At 41.6% G+C, this 17,499-nt stretch overlaps 1 protein-coding gene across 1 annotated transcript in view; it reads left to right on the top strand.

Annotated features, from left to right (window-relative positions):
* LOC121192792 (plexin-A1-like) overlaps positions 1 to 17,499 on the top strand; it is a 205,640-nt gene that overhangs the window by 103,803 nt on the left and 84,338 nt on the right. The window contains exon 9 of the mRNA XM_041054679.1: positions 15,271 to 15,471. Within this exon, the coding sequence (XP_040910613.1) occupies positions 15,271 to 15,471 (201 nt within the window). The remainder of the gene's footprint in view (positions 1 to 15,270; positions 15,472 to 17,499) is intronic.

The raw sequence follows: 17,499 nt of genomic DNA, 5'->3' as shown, positions 1-17,499 counted from the left end.
TGCTGGGCCCGGGGGTTGGTTCAAATGACTTCATTCAGATTCAAGGAAATAGGAAAAATAAGATAACAATAAAAAGGAACAGACAAAGTAATAGAAAAACAGGTTTGTTCGCATTTATTTTCCTGTCTACAAGCTTGGCGCTCATTCATTTGCTGACTGCAATTTGCCTGCTTGTTAATTAAGTCATTCATTCATTTTGTGTGGAGTTGCATTTTACTCTGGATATTTCATGTCCCACAAATGAATTAATGCAGCTTTGGACTGACAGCAGAGACATAAAATGGCTGCCAAGTAACAGCCCCAGATGGAAGCTTTGACAAGAAGTGACATATTTTTCTTCTTTTTTTTTTTTTAATGTGAGTGTAAAACAAGTCCTCCTACCTACACGTCCATGTAGGTCATCTGCCCTTAGCATCAGATATGAAATATAGGAGTGTACCAGTGGCAGATGTAGCAGACCATCGTCTGCTGTGTCTTATATTTGTTATGTTTACATTGTCTCATTTCAAATTATTACTAATGACCTGAACTGTCAGTTACTGGTTAGGTCTGTACAGTAGAAGCATTCAGCTGTTTGGAAAAAAACACAGCCCCTTAATTCAATTCAATAAAGCCACTGTGTGAACGGTGCCAACACAGAAGAAAAATCTGTACACGTTTTACTTTCTCAACTTTTTCCACAGTGCGGTGTGATGTCAGCCGGCCACACGTTGCTTCTGCCAGTCAAATTAGTGCAAGTACACACTTCTGTTAGATGACTTTGAAACTCAAACCTATCGGCAGTCACAAATCTCAACATTACTTGGTTCTGCAAAACAGTTGAAAAGAAAAAAAATATAAAAATTTATGCAGCAGAACCAGAGGTATCATCTTTTGTTATTCCACACATTCTTCCTTCCATCAAACACTGCCGACATTACCCACAGTGCAACTTGTCCATCGACAGTTCAGTCAGAGATTTGGGTGTGTTTTGCTAGTGTTATTAACGTAACCTCGAGCTGCTAGCCTTGAGCAGGAGCAAGGGGGGAGTTGTAGGTTTCAGCAGTGAGGATCACTTCCACGTTCAAAAAGCTGCAGTTCCTCGGCTGCCGCTGGGGGCTGGCTCTAGAAGTGAGCAATTCTCCATTGACCCCCATGTTAAAATAGCCAACTTTACAGATTAGGGCGTGGTTACGTTGAGTGACATCCCCATAGACAGGCACAGACAGTTAGCTCCTTGCTAAAGCATCGGCTGATACAGATCGAGGGCCGGAGCGGCTAATGTTAGGAACGCAGTTGCGGTGTGTTCCGTGCTCTCAGAGTCCGTTTATTGTGGGAATACTAGGCTACAATTTTATTTCGTCTCATTTTTCTGTTTAAGAAGTCCGACATTGCATGGACAGAGCAGCTCCGTCAGTAAGCGGCTGCTGTTGTTTGTGTGCTGCTGTAACTGTAAGTGGATAGTGGGTGGGTGGTAGCGGTGAAAGCCGGTAAATATTAAATATTAAACATTTTTATATATTATTATTACTATCATTATTTTTTTATTGTTATCATTAATAACAATGACAATAATGTTTTTTAACGTTTTAATATATTTTATTAAATGAAATAATAATGATTGTTTCACAGTTAAATAATAGGCTAAAAATAAATTTCCCCCCACAACTCCACCAAACCCTGCAGCTCCACCTAAAACCTCTCTATCTGAAACAGTCATGTTTAAAACACAGCAGCAACATTATGATCTCTGTTGTATGCTCGGACTCGGGGACTGTCGTGTGGTGGCTGTAGCTGTGTGTGGCTGCCGCTTAGCTTGTTAGCCTAGCTGATTAGCTGATTAGCCTTAGGCTAACTTGGTTGCTCCAAGCTAAGTGGTCGGGTTCTCTGCCGTCTGACCCCAGTAGAGTAACCGCCTCTCCACCAAATATGGAAAGTACACTCCCACTAAAATCCAAGATGGCGCAGCTCTAATGCCCATGGTTTGGTCACAAAACCGACTCCCCAAAACCAATGGGTGACGTCACGGGTGCTACGTCCATGTCTTATACAGTCTATGAGCAGGAGTGAGGAGGGGACTACAGAGGTCTCGTAAGCTCTAACTCTCGTCTCGTCTTTCTAACTCCACACCCCAGGTGTTCCTAATTTTCAAACTTGTGGTCTTCAGCCCCAACTGACATTGACATGAAGTCATTTGGGTCAATTTATCAGACTTGGCTTCATCCAGCTTTTTTTCACAAATAAGCAGCACTCCCCAACACCTGTATAATAAACAGTAATGGGTAAAGTTGGTGAAGTTCCCCTTAGGTTAGGTTAGGTAAATCTGAATTATTAAATTCATGAATAATTAAAATGCAAACATCAATTGGAAGTCTGTGACGGGATGCTAACTGCTGCAGGAAAGACACAACTTTACCCTCATGCGTTTGCTTTCCTCCTTGGTGCATAAAAGGAGCACTACCTTTGGACCTCATTAGCAGTCATATTGGCCTGGTTAAGATGGAGCAAAAATGACTGTCACCGTGAAAATCCTCTGAGCTCGTCCCCTTGTAGTATAAACTGCTTTGCAGTGTTTTGGTGTCTGATAAACCTTTAAACCCTTGGATCTTTCCCTGGATCACATTTAATTTAACCCCTGTTTTTAAATGTAGTGACATTTTCTGTCAGAACACCTTTCTCACTCAGGCTGTGTTTTTGGACCAACTGTTTCTTTTTCTTTATGGATTTATTTTTGTTTTAAGAAAGTGTAGCTCACATTGGGTGTTTATTTAGGTCTGATATATTCATGAAGACAGTCTGAGTGAAGTCATCTGAATCTATGGAAAGAAATGCTCATTATGAGCCAGTGCTTGTTCTGCATCAGCCATTCTGAAACAGTTTAACAATCGAAGCACTGACCTTTTCAGTAAGTGAAAGTGCAACTCACCTACTCTGACTGTTTCTGGTTCTTTCTTTCTTTCTTTTTCTCTTTAACTTTTTCCTAGCTTTTTTCCCTGTTCCCTTCGTTCATTATCATTATCGTCCCCCCTTTCACCTCTTCATCCTCTTTTCAGTCCTCCTCTCTTTCTTCCTTTTTGCCCTGTTCATCCCTTATCTCTTGCCCCCCCCACCCCTCCTTTCTCTCTCTTCCTGGTAAGTTGACCTCCTTACAGTCAGTGCAATACAGTAGGTCCATGATGCATTGCTGCAGCGCAGGGGAATGAACCGCTGGCTTTGTAGCCTAGCCTCATTGATAATCATTAGCAGGCCGTGTTAGGCTCCAGATGTACATAAGTTGAATATAGATATGTGGATCAGCGTTATCCTTCGTGCTGCTAATTAGAGGATGAATCACCATGATGAGTGAGTTGGTTAGATGGTCATATGTTTCTGTCAAGTCACTTTGCTGCTGCAGGAAACACCAGCGCAGGCATGCATGTATGCAAGTGCCCACGTACACCTCCAAGCCAACCTTTCTGCACACCTAGTCCCATCGCACCATGCCAGGCACCTCACCAGTCACCTCCATATGGGTTTCACTTTTTGATCTCTAACCCAGTGAGTTCTTCCCTCCTGTTCAGTCAGTTAGGAGAATCTCTCTCTTTGCGTCTCTCAGCTGAGGGTTTCAGATTTACAGCTGTTGTTCCATTGTTGCTGGTTGCTGGAGCTCAGGCTGGTACACAGCTCTGAGTTGCCCAGCTTGGAGACTCTGGGGCCGGGGGCTGGCACAGAGCGAGCTTCCCTTTTCCCTCTGCGTTTCTGTGGTTAGGGGAGCAGCCTGCCACTGATATATTCAGCTGTGTGTGTGTGTGTGAGTGTGTGTAAGTGTGCACACGTGTGTTAATTATTCAGAGTGTATTAAAGCTTAAAGATGCATCTCCAGATGCCTCTCTGATCGTTGGCGTGTTTAATGGAGAGAGACAGATGAGATGAGCAGCGAAAGGTGGAGCATCCACAATAAAACACAAGGGGAGGAGTGTGGCAGTGGCCTAGTTGTTAGAGAGGAAACAAGCTTGCTAAAACAGCCATGGGCCTCATTTATGAAACTATATGCACACTGTACATAAAAAATTTGAAAAAAAAAGCCTCCTGCAAATAATTTAGAAACAGTGACTGCCCTCTCCATCACGCAGGTTTCCCTTTAACTAGTTTTTACGCAGCCTGGAATTTTGCACACGTTTCACATCCGGCCATTTCAGTTCCACAGTTAACAATACATGGTTAATAAAATGCACATAAATCAAATACACTGATACTACCTCTGACTCTGAACATTCTGTTAGAATAACCACAAAATTTAGTTTAATAAACAGAATATAAATGGAAGAGGTATCACTAGACCATGGCTTGATGTATTATCTTTGGTCTCTCTGCAGAGGAGGGTCAGAGGTCACAATAAAAGGCTTCTAATTAAGTTTGTGTCAGGAAGCACAGTTTAATTGTCTCATTATGGTTGAAAGATTGCAGATTGGACAGTGCATTTGTCCAAATTGCTCAAGGCCAGTTTGTCAGCAAGCTTGGTGAAGTGGGGATGAGGAAACGTGTTTTTTAGTTTGCATATTTAAATAAGGCTTGGGGGAAAAAAAGGGAGATAGAGAAAAGTTAGAAGATGTGTCAGATATGCTGTTAGAGAAATGAGATAGACAAAGGAAGAAGAAAGGTGAGAACATGTGTATGGAGTGGACATAACACACAAGGGGAGGAAAAAATCATCTTGTAGAATGTGAAAAAGTACTGAGAAGATATCAGGGTTGCAGGGAGCAACATTAACAGGAGACTGAACAGAAGGAGAGGAAGGAGAGAGCATGTTGATGAAAGGAGGAGAAGGATGGAGGAGTGGGAAGAGGATGCAAGAGATGTTTAACCATTCAGGAGATGAAAGGGTACTTGGGGGTCGTGACACCACCTCGTGTCTCCTTAGCATCTACTCAATAATTCCATGTCATTTAGCTAATGTTATCTGCCCTACTTTTTTTTTCTTTCCTGTACGCTGGGCTGCTGAAAATCATTTAAGAGTACCTAAGAGTTACAGAGCTTACTTTTGTCTGCAGAACATAAATAGAAAAATATCCAAATGTCACTAATGATTAAGCCTCTTTTTATGGTAATAAACTGATGAATGTGTGAAAGTATCAAGAGAACAGTCGAATGTGCTTTCAGTCAAAACGATGCTTTCCTGTGTTGTTTTTCTTCTCTGACCCCACTGCTCCCTCTTCCCAAAGGTTTAATAAACCTCACTCCTGTGTTGCACTGAAGGCACATGAGTAATCATATGTGGGAAATCTGATGGTGCTCACTGTCTCAGTGCATAAATGTAATGACCATCAAACTGCTAAATGATGGACCGAGGAGGAGAGGAAGGGGAATTAGCTGGGGTGTCAGAGCTCTTCAGTCCATTGTTTTATTTATTTGGTTATATGAACCAAAGCAAAGGAATATACGTGATTTTTCTGCTTTTATTCCAAAAATGCCTTCATGTTGAATTTGAAGATTCAAATACACGTTTCTTGGTATATGATGTGCTCTGTGCTGTGAATGCTCTTGAATCATACATACAAACACCTTTTTTTAACAGTGCAATACAGTAACTTGTTTAAAATGAAACAGCATAAAATTGGCAAAGTAGTGACCAAAGTCTCAAACTGTCTGATCAAAGAATATGGGAAGAGGTTGGTTTTGATGCCCAGTGCTAGGGACACACTTCAGTGTGTATTCTGAAAGTATTAATGCTTAAAATCTTGCCCTGTGGTAGTATTGGCTTCTTCTTTGACAGATTCACCAAACGGGAGCAAACATAGCTCAAAGGCTATTGAAAATGCTGCATAATGCAGCATCTTGGAAGGAAACTTGCATATCATTCGCAGACAAACCTCTGAACACATTCTTGTTCTTGGACAGGTAATCACACCTAAGTTCAAGCTGAACCAGTTTAAAGCATAATCATTCTGACTTCAATCTGTGACACATTCACCTAAGTTACAAATTCATCTGCTGCTCAAGCTGATTTTTTTTTTCTTTGAGAGCATGATTCAGATATTACAGATTTAGTATATGAAATGGAAGATGGCCATTTTGATCAATGAAGCTTCATTCAAGTGCAAAAAGTGTAAAGTACAAGCAGCCTTTTAACAGATGAATCCTGAAGAACCCTGTATAACACATGCTATATAGTTTATAGTGTATAGCTCCATTGTTTGCTGCATTCATGTGTTTGTCTTTGTTGTTAATAAAGTTCCTTTCAGGTTGAGACAGTGCTCTTCCCTTGAGATTTGATTAAAAAAAATATAATGACCTGCTTTGATTAAGAGTGACGAGAGTTACACAATCAAGTTTGCTCAAGTTTTCAAAAGACTGAAAAATTTCTGACTCCTGATTAAGCTGTAATGAAGTAAAAGCATTGCTTATATTCATACATTTATTTAAGTATCAGCATCTCAGTTCATAGCAGTACCAACTCTTTCTGTGTTTTATCTTTACTCCTTCACCCGTCTCGCTCCATATCCCCCATAGTAAAGGGCTGCGAAGAGTGGGTGGACACTCCAAAAGGCTTCTGACAGAGTTCAAAGTGTCTTTTATTGAACAGAAGAACTCCTAGTCTGGTGCGATGGGGTGCCTGCCCTTCTTCCACCTGAGACTACGACTGAGGTTCATTTGAGCAAAATAGATGAAAAGTTTTCTTGTTGAAATGAAGCACAAGGGATGAGTCACAAATCTAGAATAAAAGATGAAACAGGTCTCGCAAAGAGAAGCGATCGCTTTCAAAAGTTTTTTGCCCTGGTGAATTTGCATGCCAGATACTACGCTGCGTCTTTTGTTGTGAAGTTGACTATGTAGTGTGTTGCTTAAACTTTTCCAGCCTAGGACCTTTGGGATCAAGAAGCTCATTCTCTTATCCCAAGACGGATACTGGAAAAAAAAAAAGGCAGATAATGGGGAAGTTAGTGCATTTATCATGGACTTTTATACTGACCTTGAAAGGTTGTCTGATTCTTAGGTGGGTCACAGAAATCTCTTATTATTCACTGGGTCATGGTCTAAAATGGGTTGCGAGTCTGTTTTTGGTTGGTTCCCACATGACAAGCACTTTGTCATTTTCTGCTCACAAGATCAAACAAAATTCATCAAATCTTGATCCTGGGGGCTGAAAAAAAAAAAAAAAAGAACAGAGGGCTGTATTTAGTGAGGCCATCCTGAATAACTTCTCGTTATCTGTCATGTATCTACTGTGTCACCCTCAGAAATACACGCACACACACACTCACAAACAGACTGTGTATTTTTAGAGGCTCATATCGATCCACTGGCTGATGTTTATCGGCTACATCCTCCTCTTTGACCATCCAGACCTGATAGCATCCAGATAGACACACAATCACACTTGGTCATCAGAGATAATACACAGGGCTATTCTAATGGAGACATGTGTGATGAAGAGCTCTGTACAGCCCGTGGCGTAAAGGTCTTTTCCCAGTAGTCACAGTATTTTTTCTATAGCTTCTTAGCTTGATTGCTTAGTATTATATTGAACTCTTGGACAAATGCAGAGCTGCGTCAAATGGCATTAGAAAATGTATGATTTTTTTGCATGCCCCCCGATGGGCAGACCTGGCGAATGTTTGGGACCCCCAAAGGGGTAAGGGGGGCCCCCACTGCTCTTTCATATTGGCACATTTTGCAATGACAGCTATAAACTCTTTAAATCTCCCATAGATGATGATGATTGATGGGCCATAAATGGGATTCTGTGACTGTCAAAGCTCTGCCAGACCCCCTGTCTTCCCAGCAGAGAAAAGGGAAGCCTGACAGTAGCGTCCTATGGCAGGTTAGCTCTGACGCTGTCCATGCTATACTGAGCAGTGGTCAGTCCGTCCCTTGTGTCCCCTGACCTTCCGCATGACATGCAGCATAGCCACAAGACCAACGGAATTTGTGGTTTGTTAACAATGTTGTGGAGCAAGTAATGAGAAGGAAAGGAGTTTTTAGAGACCCCAGTCATCTGTGGGAAATATACAGTATAGCAGTGAAGACGTGTCAGTTGTTTTTCTTCACCAAAGGAAAGTAGTTAGCAGAATCACTGCTCTGCTACAGGTCTGCACTGAATTTCAATTTTATGTTACTAGAGGTTTTTTTTTCTTTGCTGAATTTCCCCAGTGTCCTTGTAACTTTTGAATCTCTCCAGAGTGCAAACATTTTCTGCTGAAGTTCACTGAGCTGGGAAGTTTGACGTGGTTGCAAGGTCAGTCGTGTTTCATTTGGAAAAAATATATATAATTTACTTTAGAATTCATTGCAAAGGCTTTAGATAATCAAGGGCTAGAGAGCTTGTGTAAGAGATGAACACAGATTTTAATTTATAATTAGATATAAGTCATAGTCCAAGTGTGTCTTTGTGAAACCAGCCACTGAGTCATCATACTACAAACTGTGGTCCTGGACAGCAGTATCTCAGGAGCCCTGAACATTTCAATCATTGTTACAGTAGCAATTATCTTAACCAGGAAAGGTCTCCTGTCTCCTTTATAGACAATATAAATTACGTAAAAATAAAACTTGAGCAGTAGGATTAGTGCACCATCTTCCACTGTCATACTATGCATCTTCCATGATGCATAGTATGATGACTCAACAAGTACAGAAATTAACTGTACTTGTTGCACCGCCCCTTGTGTCCCCTTGGTGTTGCCCCTTGGTGTTTCATGAAGATTTAAACTCTCAAAGACAATGATTCATCCAGTTCATGAAAGCTGCTCCGTTTTCTAAACACCCTGTGCTGAATGATCTTTAATGACCATATAGGTTGTTTGTCTCTACCCTGAGATACGACTCATAGAGCGTACCAGTGCGAGTTTTTTTTTTGTTTGTTTTTTGCAGAGGACAATTTATATCCCTGGTACGTGGGACAAGTCCTCCATTGCAGAGGAAGGGATGGACTTTATGTTTGTGGCTTGTTTAGAATAAGAGGTGATGACAACAATACTTCAACAAATGAGTGTTTGATTTACAGGAGACTGTATGTACAGTAGCCTTACAGATGCATGAACATTTATTAGCAAATAAAACTTTAAACTTTAAACTCCAGTGCTGCAATAGTAATGTACATACTAAACCTGATTGCCTGAACTGTACACACTCAACATATCAAACTCTCTGTAGCAACATGGCTCCCAAGGCCATTGTAGTGCGGCCCGGCCGCTGCGCTGATGAATATCATTTTATGTCTGGCCTCCGTTTGACCTCTTGTCTGGAGCTTTTACATAAAGAGATTTACAGCGTTCAGTGCATAGGCAGCCTCCAGGGAGGGTGTGTGTGTGCGCTCTGAGTGTAGCAGAAATAGATGGATGTTGTGATGTATAGGTTGATAAAGCTCTCTCTGTTTTGACTTGTCTTCACTTGCTGTTGTGGGTTATGAGAGACAGACAGTGAGAGATTAAGAAAAAGTTGTTAATGAAGAGTGAGAGAAAAACACTCAGGAGGAAAGATGTGTCTAAATGAGAGAAAATACTGTAGGAGATCTATATAGATACAGTCTTATGGTTTGTGTGTTCATTGAATGCAGCGATCTATTGGGATTACTAGCATGAACCATTGCACATTATTGTGGTATTCTCTGGTGCATGTGTGTGTTACTTTCTGTTAGATTTATTCTCTAAGGGTATAACTATATTAGTGTCTAAAACTGAGACATTGCTCAACAGATGACTCTTCCTCTCCCTCCTGGGAGATGTGGTCATCATATCAGGTCCTTTTCTGTGTGTGTGTGTGTGCTCTGGTCGATGGGGTCTTGCCCCCTCCTTTCTGAAATGGTTCATTGGACTGTAACGCTAATCCGTGGGGACCCTCTTCACTGTGGTGACCCCCTTGACACTCACACACATAGACAAACACACACAGGCTCCCTCATCCATCATACTCTGAGGTTGTCAGCGCCTCAGTGAGGTGGCCTCATGGGTGACAGCCAGCAGCCAATCGGGGCTCTCGCCTCATTTCTGACATCACCGTGGATGTGATGTCTCCATTCCTGATAGAAGGTAATTAGAAGTGAGGGAAGGAAAGTAAACAGATAACATGATGACGTTAGGTGTGGCAGAGCTAGATATAATTTACACAACTGTCATGTTTTTTTTCTCTCTTTCATCCCACACATAAACCTCCGAAGCATCAGTATAATTAAACTTCATAAACATTATACCCCCACCTCCACATATACTTTCACTCTGTCTCACCTGTGCTGTTCTTGTTTTGACGGCCTGCACAGTCTTCTACCCCTAAAACATCATCTTCCAGCAGACCAACAAAGAGAAAGAGTGAGGCAGGTGGGAAGTGAGAAAAATGAGGCTATAGAAGAGAGGAAAAGTCAATATGGAAATGCAGTGCAGCTTCCTGGACAGCTGGAGTTCTTGACTGCAGGCGTCATTATGGTTAAATAAACAGCAGAGCAGGTAGAAACCAGAGGGTGGGAGGGAGGATCAGATGAACGAGGTTAGGAAGCTGCGGTTAGGGTAGATGTTAGTTTCCAAGACTTGACGTCATGTCACATGACCAACCACTGCAGATGTCCTGACCGTGCATACAGTCTTCTGCGCGCTTAATTGTGCTTGATATTTACTTTGCCTTATAGTATTCTTACTCCTTCAGGAATGCCTCCTTTGTCCTTTCGTCTTTGATTGTACCTGTCTTATGTTTATGGGGTGTCTGGTGTGGATCTTAGTGTCATTGCAATAGTAAGAAAATATAATTTATTTACAGAGTACAACAGTTGTGTGTATAATGTTATGATAATATATAATAGGTCACTACTATAGAGAGAGTATGTATATATTTCATCACATGTATAATTTCTATAGTCATAATGGAGAAAGGATATTGACAGATGAAGCGTTACCTATCCATCTTTATGTTTTCTGTCAGACACACTGCTGCTAGAGACGGGAAGGGGAAAGAGTTGCAAGCACAGAGACAAACAGCACAGGGTTCCTGTGTGTGATCATACCGTGGGGCCTCTGGCTTAGAATATAATGACAGGAAGGGTTGTGAAATTATGTATTAATACAGTCATATTGTATTAATATGATCATGAATGCTGCTGGAGTTAATGTCACAGAGTGTGCTATCATCTTGAAGGTGCTGTCGCAAGATACACAAAGTTATCTCCATTACAGTGAACCACCAATAACATTTTAATATTATATCTGAGTTAGTTTGATCTTTTTTCTTTCTTTTTGTCATAGCTAAGATAATGCACCACCGTTAAAATACTCTTCAGTTTGTAGATAATTAAGCAACTGTATCACTGTCAATATAGCTATGATGCTCAGCACTCTAATATATTATATAGTGTTTGTTAATGTGAGTATAACATTCAGTTTTCCAGTGTTACAGCTCAAAATGGCCATCATAGAAATACACCCATTGGAAATGCATCAGTTCCCAAAGATGTAGCCTAGGGGTTCTGCATGAGATACAGTGTACAGGCCTGCAGATGCCAAAATCAACTGACAGAGACTTAATAGACATTTTCTATTGTTAGTATGGAAGGTGAACTTAAACTAATTTTTTCTAAAGGCTTAGCTTCCCCCTTTGATCATAGTTTCTGTGTATTTGGCCCCAAGGCTACTGTAAAACACTCCACAGGCATCTCGCCTTCTAAGAGTGCACCAGCTTGCTGCACAGAGCCAGAGGGCAAGATTTAGTGTGTGTGTGTGTGTGTGTGTGTAGCAGTAATAGTAGTTGGTTTGTGAGGATAAATGTGCATGTGTTTGGTTTGTGTATATCCTGTATTATGTGCATTTTGGGTATATTTATCTCGATGTAACATATTTTGTGTGTGTGTGTGTCTGTATTGCACTTTTGAGAAGTAGTTTGGATAGATATAAGCGGTGTGTATGACTCCCATGTTGCAGCGCTCCACCCCTGCCTTGCTCTGCTGGGAACTTGACCTCCTAGACTCTCAGCCCCCACTTTAATAAACGAGTGTATGGCTCCCAGGACCTTGCCTCGCCTCCTCCTCTCCTTCCTTTTTGCTTCATCTCTCCTCATCTCTTTCTTATCCATTGGTTTATCTCAGCTCATCCTCTGCATCACTGTTCATCCCTGACTTGCACTGCAGTAAATTCATATCTCAACGAGGCACTTCTTTGGAGATAGCGTGTAGTGTTTTCCTGTGGCCACCAGTAGCAGACTGGTTGTGCTGGATGTGGAGAAATATGAGTCAGATGAAAATTGTTTCCAGAAAAGAGGATGCATGCTCGGTCAGCTCTCGTACCTGGATAAAATAAAGGTGGAAAAACAAGACGGTAATGAGAGAGAAAAAGAGGAGAAGAAACATACAAAGAACATCAAAAAGATCAAGTGTGAGCGAGAGGAAGAAAGAAAAGAGGGGAGAGAAAGCGAGGGATTAGAAGAATCCCCCAGGTAAAGAGATCGTTGTGACGCATTGTGTAGAACTGCTCCGCTATCTGATGCAGACTCAGCTCTGACACCTGTCACCATTCCTAATGAAACAGCTCCCACAATCCTCTGCTCCTGAGTCTTTTGTTCGCTCCCTCCTTCCTTTGTGTGTGTATGTGTGCGTTTCCCTCTCTTTTCCCTATGAGTGTTGTGAAATGGTGAGTCTTTGTATTGTATGTATGGTCTGTGTGGGGGGACGCCTTTGTGTGTGTGTGTGCAAATAATCGTGTTCCTCAGAGAGATGATGTTGTGCTTTTTATCCTGACTGATGCATCAGTAATCAGGAACAGACCTTAAAAGAATGTGTGTGTGTTTGTGTGCACGTGCATCTGTCACAGGCCACTTTTGGGGACAAATTTCAAACTAAAGAACAGATACTTGATGACGCTTGTCCAACTGGGGACAAAAACTGTGTCTGCAGTAGGGAAAAATCTAATTTTTGGGACAGTGGTTAAGGTTATGGTTAGAGAAAACCTCCAGGAAATTAAAGCATGTGTTGCTAATGTCCCCAAAAGTGACCTCGATCAACGTGTGCGTGTGTGTGTGCGTGTGTGTGATAGCTGGAGAGGGTTGCCACAGCAGATCCTCAAGCCTGGTCATTGCAACGTAAACAATGACTGCTACTTTAGGCTGGATACCACTCTGCTACTACTACCATCCAGTCACATACAGTTTCCTTTTTCCTGTCTTGACTTTTTTAGTCCTGTTTTCTATTTGATTAGAGGGTAGAAGCAGTTCATTAGTGGTCTGTCGCCATCTGTGAATACTTTAAACTTTAACTGTCAGCGTCACTAATTGACAATCTGCTTCACTCTGCTCACTGGCATTGATTTAATCTCTTCGCTCTCTCTCTTCCTTCAATTCTTTCCTATGGAACGTGCTGACACAACGTGATGACTTTCAGATTTTCTTGGACAGAAGTGTTTCAACAACCCATTATGAAATTTATAATGGCTTTAAGCCCTTGTCTTATTTTCTATAATGCTTACATGTATGTTTCTGTTTTATCCACTTCTTTGTCTCTTTTCATGTTACATGACACATGTTGAACTATAGATTTAATAAATAAAACGTTCCTTCATGTGTAATTTAAATATTTCACATCTTTGCCATTCCACCCTGTATCTTCCCATATGGCATCAATGCGATCTCCTCCAGCTGTGTGCTATATCATAGTGAGGGGAGTAGAGTTGTCTCCAGGTGCCATTATGTCCAAACCTCTCTCTCTCTCTGTCTCTCCTCCACATCCTCTCTGCCATTCCCAGGCCAATCTGCAAGTCATTATTGATGCTCCATTACACAGTACCTCAGCACAGAGCAAACTCATATAGAGATTACTCTGCAGAGTATGTGGCTGCTGGTGTGGTTTAACTTTAGTTATTCATTCCTGATTAAATAGAAAGCAGTTTCCACTGATTTATCATTCCAGATATAAACGATTGCTATCCTAATAGGAAAATGGTAGTTCGCTTAATGGCGCCTAAAGTGGAACATGACTTAATTTATAAGTTCTAGTTTGGTATTTGTGTGGGCTTTATGATTGTTTACCACATCTCCAGATGAACATCAAACACATATGGATATAACCAGCTCAGTGGTAATTACAGACTTTATGATTTTGCAGAGGCTCTTCATATCCACTTACACATGTCTTAAAAAGTCCCAGCCTTTTAGTCAGACTTAATATCAATTACACATTTTCCTGCAAAACAATATCTGCAGCATTTTAGAACAATTATGATGTAAAAGACTGCTATTATCAGTAAATCAACACTTAAATCAAGCAGGCCCTTGCTGGTTGTAACTCTTTTTTTTATCATGATGTAAAGTCAACATACTGATAGAAAATATGCAGCAGGGGTAAATAATGAAGTACCAATCCCTGCACGCAAATATGATGCAATTGAATCTCGTTTATTGAACCAGTCAAAAACACAGTTTGAAATACAAATTAATTGTCGAGCATAAGCAGCAATGTAGCGTGGATTCCAGCTGACAGCTGCATATTTTCTTTTGATTTACTTAGGGCTGAAAAAAAAATTGCTCAGAGATTTCAGTTATTTTGCTTCGCTTAATATGATGCAAAGCGTCTATTCAAGCCAAGTTTTTATTGATTGAAGGGCAGCGAGGAGCTGTTGAATGGAAGTGCTGACCCCCCTGTCATCTCCCTCTCTAATCCTGAGTCTGTAGCTGTGTTACAGTAAAGCATGGTAGTATTAACAGCGCCCATGTTCCTAAGAGGCGCCATCTCCGGCTCCCACTTTTGTCGGTGCTGAAAGAATTAGAATATCCTCTGGTGTATTCTTTTAGTCAAAAACATGCCTAAAATCCAGAACAGCCTCATTAATATGGAGAAGGGGTTGATTCCAAAATGACATGTACTCATTTTGACAAGTAACTGCCACGTCCAATATTCAGTGTTTCCTAAATAGGACAAGAGCTGATACTCAGGAGTGTTGATAATTTATAAGTGGTGGTTTTAGCCTCGTTGATTCCTCAAACATTTTCACCATGGAAACCAAATGAGACTGGAATGCATCTGGAACAGTATCTTATGTGGTTGTATGCTCTTGGGAGGAAAACAATTATGGACATAAGGGAGTTCTGCATTTGGCTCATTTCTAATTCACAATTATTACATGTCAATTAGAATAAATCAACCTTTTAATGTTTCTTGGAGTGTATTGGACATGAATTTTTTTTTTTTTTTTTTGTCAGCGGAGAAGATGTCAGTTTTCTTCATTGCGTCTCTCCAGCATTATGTCCAGAACAGTCTTTCCACCCTTATCTGCATCCCTCTGAGATCTCCTTCTTTCTTTTCTCGTCACGTCTCAGTCTCTTTATTCTTATTTTTCTCATTTCCAGGAGTGTCCTCAGATCCTGTCCTCCACCCAGATCTATATCCCCGCTGGAGTTATGAGGCCAATCACCCTGCTGGCCCAGAACCTGCCCCAGCCTCAGTCTGGACAGAGGAACTACGAGTGTATTTTCCACATCCAGGGCAACACGCACAGCGTCCCAGCTCTGAGGTTCAACAGCTCCAGTATACAGTGTCAGAAGACCACGGTAAGTTCATGTGTGCACAAGCTTTGCAGTTAAATTACAGCAGCTTACAGAGGTGACATCCCCTGCAACGTCTGTTGACCTGATAAATGTGAGTTAGTATATTTGCTAAGGGGCTTGTTATTGACTGATTACCATCTCAGCCAATCCTAATCAACTATCTCACTGCTCTGACCAACCCCAGCTGTTTAATCTGTCAGCAGGAGCTCTGTTCAGGACAGCCATACTGCTTTAACCATTAGGAGGCTTTACAGCTGATTAGCTGCAGCTTGAGACAGAGAAAGCAGCAGTAATAGACAGCAAAATAGATGGCATGGCAAAGACTTGAAACTGAGGCATATGGCCACAGGGACTGACTGTCGCAAAGCCGCTCTCTTTTACTTCCCACCCCTCATTCCTGCCTCTTAGCCCTCAGTCAAGCTGTCCCCGCTAATAGGGAGCGACCATTTCAGCAATGTTAATTTCCTCAGCTCCAATCAGGGCATGAGACAGAGGGGAGGCATTTTAACGACACCAATTATGACTCACTTAACGAGACATATGATTAACATGCGAGCTGCACACCGCAGCACTCGCTCACGGTGATAGGTCCAATAGTGAGTCCTTGCTGCTAAAAGGCAGCAGGAGAACAGTGTGTGGCTTTGGCAGCTTCACCGGCCGACTTTTTTCCTCAGCCTGTCACACACTTGTCAGGGGCTCCGGGTTATTTAGCCGGCTGCCGCATTACCACTGGGCTCAGAACACATCACTGATTTGTGGCCACTTGCTGTTTTTGAACTCTACCCAGTCACCCACTTTCTCCCCACAAAGGGAAAGATTGAGCTTTAGCTTTGTGATACTGGAAGTTGCTCTGCCTCTGATGTCGGATGGTGACACGAAAAATAGTTCTGGAGCACATTATTGAAGTTGATTTCCACATTGTAATGATGGCTCCTACAGTTCCTTTGTGTTTTGGAAAGGTAATTTGTGCATATTTAGTCGCTTGTGTCTCTGTAATTGCTTCATGCGAGCGAGCGTTCTGTTTGAGATTTGACTTTTTGGGTTGTTATTACAGGTTTTTGTCAGATTTGTCCTCAGTGACCTGACTACTTAAAAGCCTATTGAATAGAGAGTGAGCTGCAAAAATAGTAATTGCTGTACATCAAGTTGGATATTTGAATAAATTTGTCAAACTCAGAATCACAAATTCTTTGCTAAATGAATCCTGGCTTTTTACTACTGCATTACTCCACACACCTCAGAAGAAGTACATCCTGATGTCCATCACTGACGTTATAACACTAATTCTTCTAAAAAAGATATGCAGATAGACAAACGGATCGCAGGTGAATGTTAGTTATTTTTGTTCACTGTTCTGTGTTGGATTTTAAGTGTGTTCTGGAAACCTCCCACACCTCCAAACACCAGCACTTACTCCAGGAAATAGCAGTTTGCATCCCCAGTGTTTGATACACTCACATGCTCTCATTACTACACCAGTACTACTGCAGAGAGTTGCTGATGCTGGAGGACAGAGACCTTCCTCAGCAAATCTCTGATTCACTGGCAAAACCAAATGGATAAACAGACACAAACACACTCGCACACGCACACACACTTGCACACATACATGCACAAACATTCATTTCTTCATTCCTCAGTGCACTTTAATATTTTGTAAAATCCCCATGTTGTCTTTGCAGGAGGCAGAGAAAATAGTAAATATACAGGCCTCTACACAACTTTGCAGCTGTTGATGAAGCTAGACATGAGGGGCTGAAGTGTGTATGTGTGTGTGTCTGTGTCTGTGTCTGTGTCTGTGTGTGTGTGTGTGTGTGTGTGTGTGTGTGTGTGTGTGTGTGTGTGTGTGTGTGTGTGTGTGTGTGTGTGTGTGTGTGTGTGTGTGTGTGTATGCGCCCACGTGCGCACATCCATGTGGTGTTGTGAGTGAGTAAGCCTCCCTCTCTCTCCACCTCCCGCCTCTCTCCTCGTCAGGTGGGACTGTGATAGGATCCAATTAAGGGAGCTGTAGATAAAATGATGATGAATTGC

This window comes from Toxotes jaculatrix, chromosome 2 (assembly GCF_017976425.1).
Source record: "Toxotes jaculatrix isolate fToxJac2 chromosome 2, fToxJac2.pri, whole genome shotgun sequence".
Lineage (NCBI taxonomy): Eukaryota > Metazoa > Chordata > Actinopteri > Toxotidae > Toxotes > Toxotes jaculatrix.
This window is presented reverse-complemented; position numbering and strand designations above follow the sequence as displayed.